This window comes from Eriocheir sinensis, chromosome 56 (genome assembly GCF_024679095.1).
Source record: "Eriocheir sinensis breed Jianghai 21 chromosome 56, ASM2467909v1, whole genome shotgun sequence".
In the NCBI taxonomy this organism is placed as follows: domain Eukaryota; kingdom Metazoa; phylum Arthropoda; class Malacostraca; order Decapoda; family Varunidae; genus Eriocheir; species Eriocheir sinensis.
Genome location: NC_066564.1, coordinates 4,527,515 through 4,545,640, shown reverse-complemented (window position 1 = coordinate 4,545,640; position 18,126 = coordinate 4,527,515). Strand labels below are relative to the sequence as shown.

Below are 18,126 nucleotides of genomic sequence, written 5' to 3'. Positions count from 1 at the left end.
GAGTTACCTGTAGTTGCCTTTGAGACATGCCATCAAAATCTGATCGAAAGGCGAGTCATCAAAAAGGCAAATGGCAACTGGGGCACTGGGAGCGGGCTGAGGTGTGTCTGTCATGACGTATGGCCGTGACGTGTACTCTTGCCACGCCCACCAGTCATTGTCTGCTAAATAATGTAAAATGTGTACTGAAAAATATTGCTCTGTGATGGAGTTTAAGTATACTGAACTGTGCTTGTGTAGGAATGAATTCATATTCGATCTCAGTTGAGGCTGTTACCCTAATACAATTAATTAATAGGAAACTGGACCCCTGCCACCTGGCCATTGATTTACCTAAGCATAGTACCTTATACTGTTATGTCATAATGGTATATATATATTGTTGTTTTAGGGTAGTTATGATACTATTGGGATAATGAAACATACTGCATTTATAATAGACGATTTCTTGGATTCCGCGGATTCTTGGAGGTACGTACATGCACTATGAAGTCGACTGACTGAGGAATGGATGGAGATGATGGGATGCTCATAATTTATTAAGAACAATTATTGCACTATACATTAATCGTTGCACATAGTAGCTGAGCATTGTTACAATAACAGAGTGATATGACCACAGGTAGAAAATATAAACAAGACCAACATTTTCATGACCACAGGTAGAAAATATAAACAAGACCAACATTTTCTCTATCATGAGGTCGAATATGAATTAATTCCTACACAAGCACAGTTCAGTATCCTTAAACTCCATCACAGAGCAATATATTTCAGTACACATTTTGCATTATTTAGTAGTCAATGATTGGTGGGCGTGGCAAGAGTACACGTCACAGACATACGTCATGGCAGACACACCTCAGCCCGCTCCCAGTGCCCCAGTTGCCATTTGCCTTTATGATGACTCAAAGACAACTACCCTAATGAAGCGGAGTAGATACTTGGTTATATTTTTCCTAATTATGTCGGTGTCTGAAACATAATGTGTTTTGATGCCATGTCAATCAGCAACCTAGTTCAGACATTACTGCAATAAAACGATATGTCACAGGCCTTGAAATACATAGTAGATAATTTCATGCTATGCTTACGAGTGATTTGCAAACATATGTACCAGTAAGATTCTTTTCTGTGAAGAACATGTTGCTTAGTAGTTTGGTTGATATGGATGTGTCTTAATTCATAATATTATTTGGTAATCACTGATTCGCTCCAGTTACCCTAAAATCACAGAGATAATGTTTTCTAGCATCTGCTATGAAGGCATCCAAAGCTATCTGATGCTAATTTGTTAGGTTTGGCACTCAAGGCTTAGTAATTACATCAAGTATAAGTATGCTAGAGGTGCTTCACTGCAAAGTAACCCAGTCCAGTAAAACATATTGTGATTAATAGGGGAATTAGGTGTATCAAGACAGTATTCGCATAATGACTGCAAAGACTATTAGGGTGACAGCGGGTACGGCTCTCTCTGCTGCAGATCGACAATCATGCTCGTAATCACCAATACAGGCAGAGTAAGCCATGACGTGCGGGATGTAGTTCTGCTCATGAAGCCCATGGAAGAGATGTGCCATAGGACCTGAAAGTTTATATAATAAATTTTCATTTGTTAATTTTCTATAATGTTCGTATGAATTTGGATTTCATTACCACTTGGTTACTTTTCCCAAATTATAGGTTATGTTGCCACTCAAGGCCTTGCCAGGGTGTCAGGGCTGGAAAACAGATGTCAGGCGAGGCAAATGCCTTGCCTGCCTCAACGTAATTACTGGTATGCTCATTTTACTGTCCAGTGAATATTGTCTAATGGTGATTTGGAAATAGGTGTGTATGTGTGTGTATGTGTGTGTGTGTGTGTGTTTACCTATTTGTAGTCTACCAGGACGGAGCAAAGCTTTAATAGTCCCGTCTCCATATCTACATTTATCCAGCCTTTCCTTCATTTGTTGGACACTGTTCGCCTCCACCACCTCTTCTCACAAGCTGTTCAATGTGTTAACACTTCTGTGTGGAAAACTATACTTTTTCAATCACTCAAACAGGTTCCATTATTAAGTTTCTTCCTATGTTCTCTCAGTCCCTTCATTTTCGCAGTTAAGAAGAGATCATCTCTATCCACCTCACTAAACTTATATACTAACTTATACAGCATGATCAGATCTCCTCTCTCCCTTCTTTGTTTCAGTGTCGTCAAGTCCATCCCCTTCAGTCTGTCTTCATACGTCATATTCGAGAGTTCTGGGACCATTTTAGTTGCAATTCTCTGTATCCTTTCCAGCTTTCTGATATCCTTCTTTTTGTGAGGCGACCACACAACTGCAGCATATTCAAGCTTTGGTCTTATCATTGATGTTACTATTTTCTTCATCATTTCTTTGTCCATAAAATGGAATGATACCCTTATATTTTGCATCATCCTGTAGGTTTCTCCAAACAGCTTGTTTATGTGCTTTTCTGGGGATAGTGTGTCTTGCATCGTTACTCCCAAATCTTTTTCTTCATGTACCACCTTTAGGTTTTCTTCTCCCATCCTGTATGTTTTCCTTGGTCATTTTTTACTATTCCCCATTTCCATAACATGGCACTTGTTTACATTAAATTCCATCTCCCATAACTGGCCTTATTTCTATTCCTTTTTGCTGTCTCACACCTCCATCTAAACCATGTTTTCTCTCCTTTAGTTTTTATTGTGTAGAATGGAACATATATCTCTATTCCTCTGTTGTAAATATTCATAAAAGTGTCATATTTCTCTTGAATACTTCATTCCAACTTTTGGTTTTAGGGGGACATAAGCTGTTATTATGTTATTCTTCTCTCCACCTTTTACCAGTACCTGCACAGCCATCACCTCCGCACTGTCATTTCCATATCTCACTTCAGTCACTCTCAAGTTTTGTTTCGTCATTATCATCACTCCTCCTCCCTTTTCTTCTTTCCTATCTTTTCTCCAAATGTTGTACTTGCTCTTTCCCTCTTGCATAAGTTCCATTTCTTTTAGCTTTGTTTCAACTATACATATAATATCTGGATCATTCTCCCTTAAATAATCAGTTAGTTCATTTTTTTTTATTTTTTTTTTTTTATAAGACAATCTATGTTTGTGTACGCAATATTTAAACCTTTCTTCCCTTCTCCCTTTTTTTCCCCTGTTTCTACCAACACCCTTACTCCCTCCTATTCACCACTTATCAGTTTTTCATTCTTCATTCTCCAAAATAATATCTTCTTTTCTTCTTCTGATCTTTCATCATTTCTCGTTTTTGCCTCATTTATCATTTCCTTAGTTTTCATTCTTTCATCCTCTGACATATTTCTCCTCACATATATTTGCTTCTATTCTTCAAAGTTGTTTAGTTTCCATGACCTATTTTCTGTAGTTTCTGTTGCCATTTGGGACCTTAGCTTTATCTTTAGTGGTCTGTTCATTCCTTCCTCGTATCTTCCCAATCTAGTTATTTCATCTACTTCTTCCTTTATCTTTTCCTCCTTTTCAGTATTCATATTTCTCAATGCACTTTTCACTTTGCTCCTCTCATAACTCTCTCTGAGCCTTCACTGTTTTTTCTTCCTTGACGTCAAACACTATAACACTTTTTTCCTCTCTGCCATGTCCCTCACCATTGCTTCTCTATATTTAGCACATTCACAACTTCTTTTTCTATATCTCGCCTCCGTTCCTGTTGTTGTTGTTCTAGAATTTCCCTACATCTCGTTTTTTCCTTGTCTTTTTCACTTCTCCACTCCTTCAATTCATCATTAACCGCATCCTTAATTTTTCCCTCTACCTCTACACCCACACTCTGCTGATCATTTCCTATCTTCTTTGCTATCTCTTTTTTTATCATTTCTTCCATCTTCTTCTCCATGTCTTCGTTTGTCCCCATCACATTCCTCTCTCTCCGTTTTCAAAATTTGTATCTCATGGTCTGTTTTTGATTTTTCCATCTTCAGTTGTGCTATTTCTTTTTGGCTTTCCAACTGATCCTTAGTCAATTTAATTATTTCTTCTCTCAAGTTTTCCACTATTTTCTTTGTCTCCTCGTCTCTTCTCCTTGCCTCATCATCTCTCTTTTTCACTTCGGTCAGTGCCTGAATCACTTCCCCAAACTCTACTCTTAACTTCCTCATTTCTATCACTTATCACAGTCCTGCTCTACTTTGTTTATCCTTGTGTGTGTGTGTGTGTGTGTGTGTGTAGTGTGAAGTAAGATGTGTGTGTGCATGAAGGGAGATCCTTGTATTAGCCATGACATAACTACCCAATTTGTAATAAGCTCAACAACAGGATGGGAAATTTTGAAAGAAAATGCATAATATTTTAGGATAATTCCAGTTGTCAAGTTAGGCTGAATGGACTTTTTTTAAGTACAGCATTTGTCATTTAATATGTCATATTAATCAGAAACAATCACAAAGTAATGTAGGTAAGTTGTGGCTTAGTCTTACATGCTCATAATGTTTAAGGAAAGTGTCTCTCACCTCTAGCATAGATGGATACATCGTCCCCACCATGAGTCTCGGAGTCTCTGGGAACAGTGGCCAGCTGGGTGTACTCCCATTCCCTGGTGTCCTCCTCAGTGATGTTGATGCGTGTAGCATTGTAGCCTGGCCCGTTAGCATACATGAGAGTAGTGTAGGCATACCCGTCATCATCATACCCAGCCAAACCTGTTGGAGTCACCAGCAAGGATACATGTTTATTAGTAAGTGGTTAAAAGTTGTTTGTCCTTTTTTTGTCTTTTGTTCCTAAAAATAAGTATGATTAAAGTTGGTAGCCCATAACGAGACCAGCTTAACCCGGTAGCAGCGACGGGCCAAATTTGTGGCTTTACCGTGTAGCAGCGACGGGCCAAATTTGTGGCTTTACCGTGTAGCAGCGACGGGCCAAATTTGTGCCATGATATAAACCCAAAAAAATAGATGATACATAATCTGATCACAAATGCTTTGATATATATTATGAAATGGTTCGTGTGAGGGATGGGGTTTTTTCTCATTTTTCTCGCTTGGAGGGACCATTAAGAAACATGATCCCCGCTGCTACCGGGTTAAAACTAGGCAGGTAGGCACTATCAAATTCAAATTGGTAGAGTGCAGTGATGGTTTAGATGGTGGGATGGTTTCAACATGGCATTTTCTACATCTATATAAGTATAAGCATGAGGTTTGATGAGAATTTGCATAAAACATTGTCTTCCTCTGATCATAATATGCCATTCTGCTGATTCAAGGTTAGATTTTGCATTTTTCCAAGACTGATGAAATTTTGGTTTATGTACAGAAAGACAACTGCAGATAAGCCAAACATTGCATGCACATATGAAAACATTGATTGTTGGTTATGTTTCCGTGAATTCCTGCAAATTTTTAGTGGGGAGGGAGTTGAGGAGGGAGTTGTGCTGGGAGGAGAAGGATGGGGAGTGGGTGAGTTGCAAGGGCTGAGAGGGTTTAGAGGGTGGAGGGTTGAAGGTGGAGTTGTGGTGGGAGGGTGTGGAGTGGAGTTGGGATGGGAAGAGGAGCTTGGGAGGGTGGGGAGTGGGTGTGGGTGTGTATTGCAAAGGCTGAGAGGGTTTAAAACTTTAGAGGGTGGAGGGTGGGAGGAGGAACTTGGGAGGGTGGGGAGGGGGTGTGTATTGCAAAGACTGAGAGGGTTTAGAACTTTAGAGTCTAGGTGGAGAGTTGGAGGTGGAGTCTTACCAACAATTTCCTGTCCACGTGCTGGGTACCCACTGAAGGACATCGTGTGAGAGTGGTCGGCCGTCACGAGGATAAGGGTGTCCTGGAAAATGAAGTCAGATTAGGGCAGCAGCAAAAATAACTTGTGTATTGAGTCACTATAACTGATTATGTATTTTAGGTTGGTTATTTAAGTAATAGATGAGAAGGGTATAAGTTGGGTTGAGGGTTGAGATGAAAACTTATATGCATTGATACATATAATTGGCGGTGAAATTTTGTTAGAATAGTCCTTCATAACCGTTAGTGTCCAGGCAGGATAAACCCCCTTGCATATCATTTCATAACCGCCTTGGTAGGAACAAACTTTCACCTCATTGGTTTAGATTGATTGCTTGACTTTTAACCCAGTAGCAGCGATGGCATTCGTCAAATATGGCATTATAGGGTCTGTCACTTATTAACGAGAGGTAGTTGGATCCAAAATTAAAGCACTTTAAGATTAACCCAAACAGCGTCAACAGACCCTTTATTTTTGTTTTTCTGCAGAAGTGGGTTATAACAACATATAATGATGGTAGAACATATCAGTAGTACGTATTAGCCACCGAGTTAAAGCTTTAAGTCTGTGTTATTGGCCAATATATTTTGTATCACTCACCCTCCAATTGTTGCAGCAGATTTATTGAAAACTGGGATTTATTACCCATAGTTTTTCATCTTACTCTTTTGGTGTGTGGGAAGCAATTTGTGGCTGCGTACCATTGTCAGCGGCTATTTTTAATAATGTTTTATTTTGCCCAAGTGCAACATATATTTTTGCACGTCGGCACTTTCTCCAAGGTACCCTATTATTGGCTGCATAGTTCTTGTGTCTTTTGGTTTTATATATATTGCCAAGGAAGACGTGGAGAAAGGTGATGGAGGAAGATATGAGGAGGCTATCACGGAAGAAATGGCTATGGACCGGCAACAGAGGAGGAGGCTCATATCCCATCCAACCCCACCATAGGGAATAAATGGACGTTGAACGATGATGATGATGATGCACAATCTCCTCCATAATTGTAACGGAGAGTGGAGTGACTGTTCCTTAGACTGCTTCATTCAAAGGCCAAAACGGAAATCAGTCGAGTTCTAATGAATGTTTTTTTAGGTTCATGGTACGGAAGAAGAGTCAAACTACCACCAGGGCCATTAAACTAACGCTGAAAATGCCCACAAATCCTACGAAAACCTTGTCGAATATGTGTTCTTGGGCCCCGATCTGTATAAAAATGAGGAATCCTTGGGCATTCTCCTTCATAATTGTAAGGGAGAGTGGAGTGACTGTTCCTTAGACTGTTTCATACTGCTACTTTCCAAGGCCAAGAAGAAAATCAGTCTAGTACTAATTAATGTTTTTTTAGGTTCATGGTACGGAAGAAGAGTCAAACTACCACCAGGGCCATTAAACTAACGCAGAAAATGCCCACAAATCCTACGAAAACCTTGTCGAATATGTGATCTTTATGACGTAATACGCAATCTCCTTCATAATTGTAAGGGAGAGTGGAGTGACTGTTCCTTAGACTGCTTCATACTGCTACATTCAAAGGCCAAGAAGAAAATCAGTCGAGTTCTAATTAATGTTTTTTTAGGTTCATGGTACGGAAGAAGAGTCAAACTACCACCAGGGCCATTGAACTAACACTGAAAATGCCCACAACTCTCACGAAAACCTTGTCGAATATGTGTTCCAGGGCGCCGATCTGTATAAAAATGAGGAATCCTTGGGCATTCTCCTTCATAATTGTAAGGGAGAGTGGAGTGACTGTTCCTTAGACTGTTTCATACTGCTTCATTCAAAGGCCAAAACGGAAATCAGTCGAGTTCTAATGAATGTTTTTTTAGGTTCATGGTACGGAAGAAGAGTCAAACTACCACCAGGGCCATTAAACTAACGCAGAAAATGCCCACAACTCCTACGGGAGCCTTGTCGAATATGTGTTCCAGGGCGCCGATCTGTATAAAAATGAGCTTGCAGCGGAACCCTATGACGTAATACGCAATCTTCTTCATAATTGTAACGGAGAGTGGAGTGACTGTTCCTTAGACTGTTTCATACTGCTACTTTCAAAGGCCAAGAAGAAAATCAGTCGAGTTCTAATGAATGTTTTTTAGGTTCATGGTACGGAAGAAGAGTCAAACTACCACCAGGGCCATTAAACCAACACTGAAAATGCCCACAACTCCTACGGAAGCCTCGTCAAATATGTGTTTCAGGGCGCCGATCTGTATATAAAATGAGGAATTCGGTGACGTAATACGCAATCTCCTTCATAATTGTAAGGGAGAGTGGAGTGACTGTTCCTTAGACTGTTTCATACTGCTTATTAAACATGCACGCCACGCGACTCACCGCTTCGTTGGTCATACTTGCTGCTTGCAGAACGGCTTCGTCCATGGCCACCAGTTCGTCCAGAGCGCGATGAGCCATGGTATCGTGGTGTGCATGGTCGATTCTCCCCCCCTCCACCTGATAATCAATTAGTCAGTCAATAGGGGCATAGGCCGGGGGGTGCGTCGCCTCGCCCACCCTGTGTATTTTAGGATGAGGGAGTTAGTGTATCACATTCGAGAAAATATACGTAATGCTATCCTTGTACCATTAGTGAAATTATCGAGTTTATTGACTATAGAGATTGATTGATTGATAGTTTATTGTTGCAAGTAAACAACAAAGGAGAAGGGAGGGAAAACTCACCAGCAGGAAGTAACCATTTTCTCCTTCACGAAGTATTTCAATCGCCTTCTTGGTCATCTCGGCAAGAGTAGGAATGTCAAGGTTTTTTTCTCTCTTTTCGTGTTCGTAAGGCACGTGACCATTGGAGTAGATCCCTGAGGTGAGAGACAGTCGAGAAGCGTCATGGAAGCGAAAATGTAAACACTCACTGTTTATCCTACATGCAAAACTTCAATGTTAAAAAATGGTATGATAATAACGATAATGGACGTACCCAGAAGATAATCCACATCACTGCCCGATACTTGATTCAGTTCTGATTTTGTTCTGACAAATTTGTGTCTGAGACCTGCCTGGGTCTTCTTGTCTATCCAGTCCTGGACCAAGTTCCTGCCGTCCTCACGCAAACAACCCCAGTCTTCGTCTATGGGGTCGTTGTCGGTCCCTGTGGCGTTAGCGACCATATATTGGTAGCCACCGCCCATCACCACCTGCCGCCGAGAGTTTGCAGAATAAGAAAAAAACAGGCTTCAGATAATGGTATTTCACATCATATTAATCCTGGAGATTGATTCTTCTCCGTGTCTGTACTCACGTTTATGGAGGCTCCGGGCTCGTCCTCCACCAGTTGTCTGGCAATGTCCTTGACAACCTCCTTGCACTCCTCGGGAATGTTGCCGTCACACTCCCAGTCTCGGTCGGTGACGTGGGCGTAGGTGGCGCTTGGCGTGGCGTGAGTTACCCTCGTTGAGGTCACCACACCTGGCAAACAAATGCAGGTCACCTCCGGGCAGGATGCTGTTTTAACTTCTTCAGAGGCACCTTTGGTCTGTATCATTTAACCATTCCGAATTCACCAGGTAGAGAATTGTGTTTAGTTATGCAGCTCGCATGAACCATGAAGTTGTGACCCATCTCACCTGTCCTCTTTTCGGCGTCCTGAGCCCATTTAACGATGGAGTACACTTTGTTTTCCTCCGTGATGCTGTTACAGTCTTGGTAGGTGGCCGAAGCGTCCACTCCCACGGTATAATAGTTGGTTTTGACGCCGGAGAGGTAAGCAGTGGCTGTGCTGGCGCTGTCTGGGACCTGCTTGTCCACATTGTAGGTCTGCGGACGAGACAAAACTATGAAAGCTACTTGGACATCATAAGTTGAGGATGGAATCTAGACCATGAAACATGAAACACTAGTGGCGGAAGTTTCTCAACGCTGCGCTGTGACAGATTTTTCTTGAGACATCTCCACACATCTTGGCGGGGCAAAACTTGTATAAGATTACGCGTTATTTATCAGTCTTCACGTGAAGGTTCAGTTTAATCTCTCTCTCTCTCTCTCTCTCTCTCTCTCTCTCTCTCTCTCTCTCTCTCTCTCTCTCTCTCTCTCTCTCTCTCTCTCTCTCTCTCTCTCTCCATTTATCTAACTTTAATTCATCCATCTCTTTGATATGTTATCTCAAACAGGAACTGCATGCGCCACCTTTTTTTTTTTTTTGTGTGTGTGTGTGAGAGAGAGAGAGAGAGAGAGAGAGAGAGAGAGAGAGAGAGAGAGAGAGAGAGAGAGAGAGAGTTTTACCTTTGACAGTCCGACGTGAGGAAATTGTTCGAAGAAAAGCTGTCCCTCCTCGCCGCTCCTGGAGGCCTGCTGTCCCTTGTAGATCCTCCCCGCCGTGATGGTTGGGATGCTCATGCCGTCCCCGAGGAAGATGATCACATTCCTGGCCACGTTGTTGTTATGGGTCATCCGGATGGCGTAGTTGAGTTCATTCTGAGCCACAGTTTTCCAGTAGGATTGTGCTGCGGGCGGTGATGGAGGGTAATGGAGTTTTATCTTTGTGCTTATGATGATCAAGATGCGTTTTGTATTGTTTTTACGATGGAAATATAATTATGGGTCGTATTAAGAGACAACTCGCCGCCTAAGAACACATATTTGACAAGGCTATCGTAGGAGTTGTGGGCATTTCCAGGAGTAGCCGTATGACCCTGGTGGTAGTTTGACCCTTCTTCTGTACCCTGAGCCTAAAAAAAAACTCATTAGAACCTGACTGATCCCCTCTTTGACCTTTAGAAATAGTTGATGTGAGGAGCGAATGTGTTTTATAATATCGATCTCAGTGTCATGGCGTTCGCTGTATGGGGAAAAAATAATGAAATATACTTAACTGAGGTGCACCGAGTTGCAGATTAACGTGGAAAAGTTCGCTTTGTGGGAATAACAATGTTCAGTTCCATCACCAGTTATTACGCAACCCTTTGTCCTTCATAGAGAGTTGTGTTTGACGTATGGGGAAACATCCTCCTTAGTACAACCCACTTTGTCATTGTTTCGCAGACAAACACTTACTCTTCTCTTCAGTGGTCTTCTTTGTCTTGAATCTTCGGGCGTGAGTCAAGGGCACTGTCAGGAGTAAGGCTGGCTGGAGTAAGGTTGCCAGCGTGACCCCCACCACCGCCATCCGGAGGGGAACAGACAGCCTCATATTGTCTCACTAACCTGCAGCAGAAGAAATGAATCTTCAGTAACGTAATTCTACTTCGAGGGATAATTCACCAACAATATCTTTAGCTATTATTTGCCTTAAATGTAGCGAAGCATGCACGATATATGATTCGGATTTATAGTTCTATAGCTAGATAATGTTTGAACGAAGAATAACATATCTAGGATGATGCAATAACACAACGGGTGGAGTTATGTACGAAGATAAGCCGCTAGGAGGGGAAGACGCAGGCAAGTGGTGTTGGATGCTCTGACGAAGGGTATCCTCATAAATTTAATCAGTCAACGAAAAATGGTATCAATCAGTCAGTCAACGGAGGCATACGAAAATTGGTATCGCTGAGGTATAAATTTCCAAGCCACCTTATAGACTCCATTGACACACACACACACACACACACACACACACACACACTCGAATCTCTGTAGTACAATGGTTAGCACGCTCGCCTAACAACCGGGTTCGATTCCCAAGAGGAGTGAAGACGGATGGGAAGTCTCAATCCGTGCCTCCACCCAGAAGTGAATGAGTGGCCTACTAGGTGCCAGTCGGGGGTTGTCCTGCCTTCTGTGTGTGTGTGTGTGTGTGTGTGTGTGTGTGAATGTGTGCTGTGATGTGAGGTTCCAGCCGTACCCCAAAATCCATCTCCCGGGTTTGGGATGGCGAGTCAAACGTGTGATCCGACCATGGGGAATCACACACACACGCGCACACACACACACACACACACACACAGTCACTAGCGTTTCGTGAGTGTCAGGTTGGGTGTGTCGGGTGCAGTCACTCCTCACCTTGACGCGTTCCTGGCCGTCACCGCCGCCACACTGATCACTCTCCCTCCGAGCCACTTGTTTTAATGACTTGCTACGCACCGAGCTAATACAAGGCTTTAAGGTTACACATGCGGGTAGATATCTCACGCTAAACCCTGACTTTCATAATATTTCATCAACTTTTTTGTGTGTTCACTGATGAAGGGCTTTGTCACGGTGTTAAAAAAAGATGCGCAGAGATTGGCAGCGCCGGGTTGTTTAGGTTGGGACGCGCTGGACCACCTCCACGGAGCCTTGGTACTGAAGCAGCGATAGATGATAAGGAACGCTGCCACACCAGTCTAAAGATTAGCTGATTGGACAAGGTATAGGTCGGTGTTATAAGATACATTCGCTTCTCACATAAGCTATTTCTAAAGGTCAAAGAGGGGGTCAGTCGGGTTCTAATGAGTGTTTCTTCAGGTACAGAGGAAGGGTCAAACTACCACCAGGGTCATTAAACTACTCCTGGAAATGCCCACAACTCCTACGAAAGCTTTGTCAAATAGGTGTTCTTGGGCGGCGAAATGTCTTAGAATACGACCCCTTGTGTCGTTAAACAAATGTGTATGTCTCTCCCAAGTGCTTCCATTCGGTTCTGTCCTGTGCCTTTACTTCTCAATTTCGATGTAAATGTTCCTTAAACTTCAAACTATTGGACAAAGTATAGCGTCGTTAAACACATGTGTATGTCTCTCCCAAGTGCTTCCATTTGGTTTTGTCCTGTGCCTCTGTAGTTTTTTTCTATCAACGTTCCGTAAACTTCTTAATTCCATCACGCTACCCGCTGAATTGCCTCTCTTTGGGCATTTTTATATCAGTTATTTCCCCGTCTATCACGTTTTGTCCATCTGTTGTCCGCTTTCCTACCTGCGTGGCCTGACCATTGCTGTTTCTTATTTTCACAGCCTTTGTTATGTCATCTACTTTAGTCTGCTATCTTATCCACTGTAGTGATACACAGCTTCAATCTCTCCATCACTCTTCGGGCACTTATTTTTTTCTTCCAGAGGCTTGGTCAATGTCCTTGAGCCGATTTCACAGTCCAACACAATGTCTTCGTAACACCCCGAACCAAACTATAGAATCCCATGCAATCCAAAATGGGGAGGTCTTCGATCCCACACTAAATACACATGACTTTTCTAGTATAGTTTCATCAAATTTGTGAACTTAAAATATAAACACCAGACACTATACAAGGAAATTTCGAAGGCACTGGTATTGGTTTGGGAGCTTATTAACCGATCATGGGGAACTGTGAAACTGGCCCCAAGTCTCTGCCCCGTATGTCATGGCGGGGAGACGCTGTGATTTAAACCCTTCGCTTCAAGCACAGCGGCAGAGATTCTCGGTTAATTGCCTTATTCTTCAAAGACAATCCGGCCCTTATACGTCTTTTTCTATTTTTTCATAAGTTGTCCTAAATATAGGTATTCATTTACAGATTCTAGAGCTTCCTCGAAGGTGACTATTCGATATGAGTATAATTGTTGAACATCACTTTGGTATTTTATTATTTACCTTATCTCTACCTGTAGATTTTTTTCTCCCATCATATGCTGCGTTACACCACTAGTCTAAAAAGAACAACGTCATCTGCTAATCGGAAATAACATGGATATTCGTTCCTATTTTAATTCCTTTTATTACCCCAGTAGCGTAAATCTTTTTAAAGATATCATTTAAGCACGCCGTAAACAGCTTAAGTGATATGTATTTTATGATCATATCTAATGGAAATACCCAGAACTCGTAAAAAATCCTTGTCAAATGGTGGGGGGTGTAAGGCCCGTATTGTTCAACGTATGGGCACCTCACCTGGAGTTCGCCCGTTTGAGAAGCCTTTCGTAGGAGTTGCTGAGATGTTCATGGACTGTTTTGGGATGCTAGCTAGTGAAAGTGGTAGTTTTACCCGACATCTGCATCTTGAGCGGGAAAAATCACCGAGTTAATCTTTGTGGCTTTGGGAAATCCAGGATGTTTTGAGGGTGAGAGATGCAAAGATAGAAAAAATGATCAGAATTGGGAAGGAGAGAGAAGGGAAAGTAAGGCCAGTGATTGTGGAGTTGAATGGAGTGAGTGTGAAGTGGGAGTTAGTCAAGAGGAGCAAGGGCTTGAGGGAAAATGAAGACTAATATCAAAAAAAGTTCCCATATTCCCCGACCTAACCTAACAAATAGTCAAAATGGGAACCCGATAAGTGTGATGATATGGACTTGAGTCTCGAAATGTTTGAGAATTTATGGGTCTACATGTTTTGCTTGGTGGAAGGCGGCGGGCGAGCAGCTGCAGTTAAATTGATTGATGAGGCGCTAATTATTACACGATATCATTTTAAAGGTGTTCATGCGCTCTAAACCACATGTTTCTGATTACTCTCTCTCTCTCTCTCTCTCTCTCTCTCTCTCTCTCTCTCTCTCTCTCTCCTCCTCCCTTCACCTTTCTTTTCTTCTATGTCTTCTCTTTTCTCCTCTTCTCTTTTCTCCTCTGTTATCAGTTCTTTGCTCTCTCTCTCTCTCTCTCTCTCTCTCTCTCTCTCTCTCTCTCACACACACACACACACACACACACACAGTGAATGAAGTACGTGTGGTTTTCATCTCGCTTGTAATCTGCTCTTGGTAGCTAAGAAGCCGCAGTAACAAGATAGTCCCGCGCGGCATTAGCCTACTCTTGCCGCAGACGCTCATTTGTTTTAACTTCTTCAAGAGTCAAGAGGATGGTCGAGACTTCGGTCGACATCCTCAGACGCTCCCGCCCCTCACATCAACCATTTCCAAGGAGCGAAAGGGAGATGTAAATCGGGTTCTAATGAGGTTTTTTTTTTTTTAGGGTTATGATACACAGGAATGGACGAAATACCACCAGGGTTATACAGTAAAGCTACCCATGGAAATGCATAAAACTCCTACGTGGGTGTGATGGAGTATGGAGATAGGAGAGGGAACGAGAAGGCGGTAAGGAAGGAAGGTGTTTGTAACTTTGTAGTGCGTTGAAGGAAGGGAGAGAATGCGTGAAAAGCCTTGTCAAATATGCGAGCTTGGACGCCGAAATGTTTAAGAATACGACCCTTTATATGGTTGGTATCATAAGACACGTTCGCTTCTCACTTCACCTATTTCTAAAGGTCAAAGAGAGGGCCAGTCGGGTTCTAATTAGTGTTTCTTCAGGTTCACGGTACAGAAGAAGACTCACACTACCACCAGGGTCATAAAACTACCCCTGGAAATGCCCAGAACTCCTACGAAAGCCTTGTCAAATATGTGTTCTTGGGTGGCTTTATGTCTTGTAATACGACCCATAGTATGTATTTTGAGCCTCGGTCGGGCGCCATATGGAGTGAGCTGATTAGCGTTTCCTGGTAACACAACATTGATTACTTCGGTTACAGAGCCATGCCATACAATAAAAGAGTTAGTGATTTGTCTTTTTTTGACCTGTTTTTCAAGGCGTGGTTAGTTGGCTTCGTTGATCGTTTTATATCACTTTTTACGACTGAGTTTGTATCATGTCGACTTAACCGCGAAAAGCCAACACTTCTAACAAACTCCATCTCAAAAACCGAATCAAAAAATCAAACTAGCCACATAACTTAATAAATACTAATGCGACGTTCAAGGTCTGGCGAAATTCAAGTGAGAAATCATCGTTTAGAGAGAGAGCTTCCCGAAGGGCTTGGCGTGAGCTCGTATCAACGTTGCCAGATTATCGTACTCAGCCTCCTATGTTTGCCGATTTCCGACCCCAAAACTGACTCCTTAACCCCAATAACTACCTTCATATATAATTAGCGTTAAAATGGTTTATTATTTGGGTTTTTTGGCAATAGCTATGGCTCAGAAACCGGTAAATATGAGGCTCTGAGTACGATAATCTGGCAACGGTGGCCTCGTATCATTAACTTCTCACAGGGTGTAACATTGATGGTATTTTAAGACCGTTCCACCTTTCACATTAACTATTTCCAAAGGTCAAAAATGAGATCAGCCTGGTTCTAATAAGCGTTTTTGTAGGTTCATGGTACGGAAGTAGGCTCAAACTACCACCAGGGTCAATAAACTACCCCTGGAAATGCCTGAAACTCCCACGAAAGCCTTGTCAAATATGTGTGCTGGGGCGCTGAAATGTTTAAATACGCCCCATTATTTTTACCCACTCTGCAAAGGCCGTTATTCATCCTACGTATATGGATAGTTTCGCTTTTCAGTGGAGAATAAATGGCAAGGGGCTGGATTCTCGTGTTGCTTGCCTCGGTGTCCTAGAAATACGCGGGGCCGTCAGGGACTCATGGGTCGTATTTTAAAACATTTCGTCGCCCAAGTCCACACATTTGACATGGCTTTCATAGGAGCTGTAGGCCTTTCCAGGGGTAGTTTTATGACCCTGGTGGTAGTTTGACCCTTCTTCTGTGCCATGAACCTTAAAAAACACTCATGAAAACTAGATTGATCCCCTCTTTGACCTTTAGAAATAGTTGATGTGAGAAGCGATGGTGTCTTAAAATACGGCCCTCAGCACAAGGACTTATCCAATTAACTACTATGCTATGAAGCGTTTCAGGATTTTAAAAGCCGAAAGTTTCAGTCATAGTTTGGGACTTCCGTGGTCAAGGCACCCGAAAAGGCCTGTAGTGGCAATCCGTAGAAACAACATAGATTGGTTGGGCTGATTAACAAGCAAAAACGGAGGATCAGGACCGGAGTAAGCCATACCAAGGCCGGGGACATGAGAGGGTGAAAAACATAGCTGACAATGGCTCTGTGGCCCTGCCCTGAATCCGGCCCTGTGTACCTCTCCTCTCACCACTTAATATTCGCTTTCAAAGATGAGTATCCACCACTGCATGAGATAACGTCGTCGGGGCAATTCTTATGACAAGCATTTATCTCCTCGCAGTTTTTTTTTCTACGTACAGTATAACAGTGGTCAATGTTTTAAAGATAGATTCAAGCCAACCGGTTATCTGTAAACATCAGACAGGGATTCTCGGCAGGTGCAGTATGTGACCGGCGGTGACGATAAGATATATATAAGACGTGTCATATCGGAACCTCGGTCACGGCGGCTGGAGTGACCACACTGTAAAAAAAAAATTAAAGGTATAAAAAGGGTATGGGGGGGCTCCCGTGGTCCCGTGGTAGTCTCTCCGCCTTGCGCTCCGGCGGGGTGCTAGAGCATATAGGTTCGAGACCTGCCCGGTGCCATGGGAGTGGAAAGGTGGGCTCTTTCCGTCACCCCCAGCCCCGTTGTTGGGCCTCCTCCTTGAAAGAATTGGGCATCTCTCTACCAGCCGTCTGGGTGGTTGCGCGGCATACACCGCCTTCCTCCCTTGGGGTATATCCCCAACGAAAAACTGCCCCCCCCCCACACAAAAAAAAATAATAATATATGCTTCCCATACCCTTACCCAGGGGTATTCAAGGCAGAGAATACACGTACCCTACGAAAGAGTATTCTAGATGATTATATACCACCACCACCAGTGCCACCACCACCACCACCACCAGTGCCACCACCACCACCACTACCACAACCACCACCACCACAACCATCACCACCACAACCATCACCACCACAACCATACCACCACCACCACCACCAGTGCCACCACCACCACCACTACCACAACCACCACCACCACAACCATCACCACCACAACCATCACCACCACAACCATACCACCACCACCACCACCAGTGCCACCACCACCTCCACCACCACTACCACAACCACCACCACCACAACCATCACCACCATACCACCACCACCACCACCACCACATCACTACCACCACCACCACCACCATCATCATCATCACCACCACCATCACCATCATCATGTGGTAGTGGTGGTGATGATCGTGGTAGTGGTATAACATAAGAACATAACAAAAACGTAAGGAGTCTGCAAAATTCCGGTTGTCAATTAGTTCATCGATAAGTGTTACCCAATTCGTTAGCTAGACGGGAACCGACCTCCTGGAGTGTACAGACCAATTAGGAGCGCCAATCATCAGTCTTTGTCTAACGAAAAAGGAAAATATGAAAGCTATAGGACGAAGACTCCGGTCATACACAAGGTAAAAGTTGGTTTATTGCATCTACTCATCCTTGAACCTCTTTTATTAATCACTTTTATTTGGTTGGCAGGTGAAAAGCATTGATCGATGTAAAATGGTTCTCACGATCTGAGTGAATAATCTATTATATATTTTGTTAATAAAAAAAAAACGAAAATACAATACAAAACTGAAAATAGTAGACGTTACTCGTAGCCTACAGCTGTGAGTTTTCTTCAATAACTTTTGGTGTAATAGTGTCAGCGGAGAGAGAGAGAGAGAGAGAGAGAGAGAGAGAGAGAGAGAGAGAGAGAGAACATGGTGACAGTCGGGGAATGAT

At 42.9% G+C, this 18,126-nt stretch overlaps 1 protein-coding gene across 3 annotated transcripts; it reads right to left on the bottom strand.

The window, feature by feature from the left end:
- Window positions 1–521: 521 nt before the first annotated feature.
- LOC126984182 (alkaline phosphatase-like) lies at window positions 522–11,853 on the bottom strand. 3 transcript variants are annotated; one of them, XM_050837656.1, is made up of 11 exons: window positions 11,705–11,853; window positions 10,757–10,906; window positions 9,986–10,206; window positions 9,331–9,520; window positions 9,006–9,172; window positions 8,685–8,901; window positions 8,432–8,565; window positions 8,087–8,203; window positions 5,707–5,788; window positions 4,489–4,677; window positions 522–1,585 (listed from the first exon to the last, which is right to left on the bottom strand). In XM_050837656.1, the coding sequence occupies exons 2-11, from the start codon at window positions 10,890–10,892 to the stop codon at window positions 1,413–1,415; spliced, it is 1,626 nt and encodes a 541-aa protein (XP_050693613.1). In that variant the 5' UTR covers window positions 10,893–10,906; window positions 11,705–11,853; the 3' UTR covers window positions 522–1,412. The 3 variants fall into 3 exon arrangements, with proteins under 3 accessions (XP_050693613.1, XP_050693612.1, XP_050693614.1); XM_050837655.1 differs by lacking the exon at window positions 11,705–11,853 and adding an exon at window positions 11,547–11,666; XM_050837657.1 differs by lacking the exon at window positions 11,705–11,853 and adding an exon at window positions 11,452–11,475.
- Between the last annotated feature and the right edge of the window lie 6,273 nt (window positions 11,854–18,126).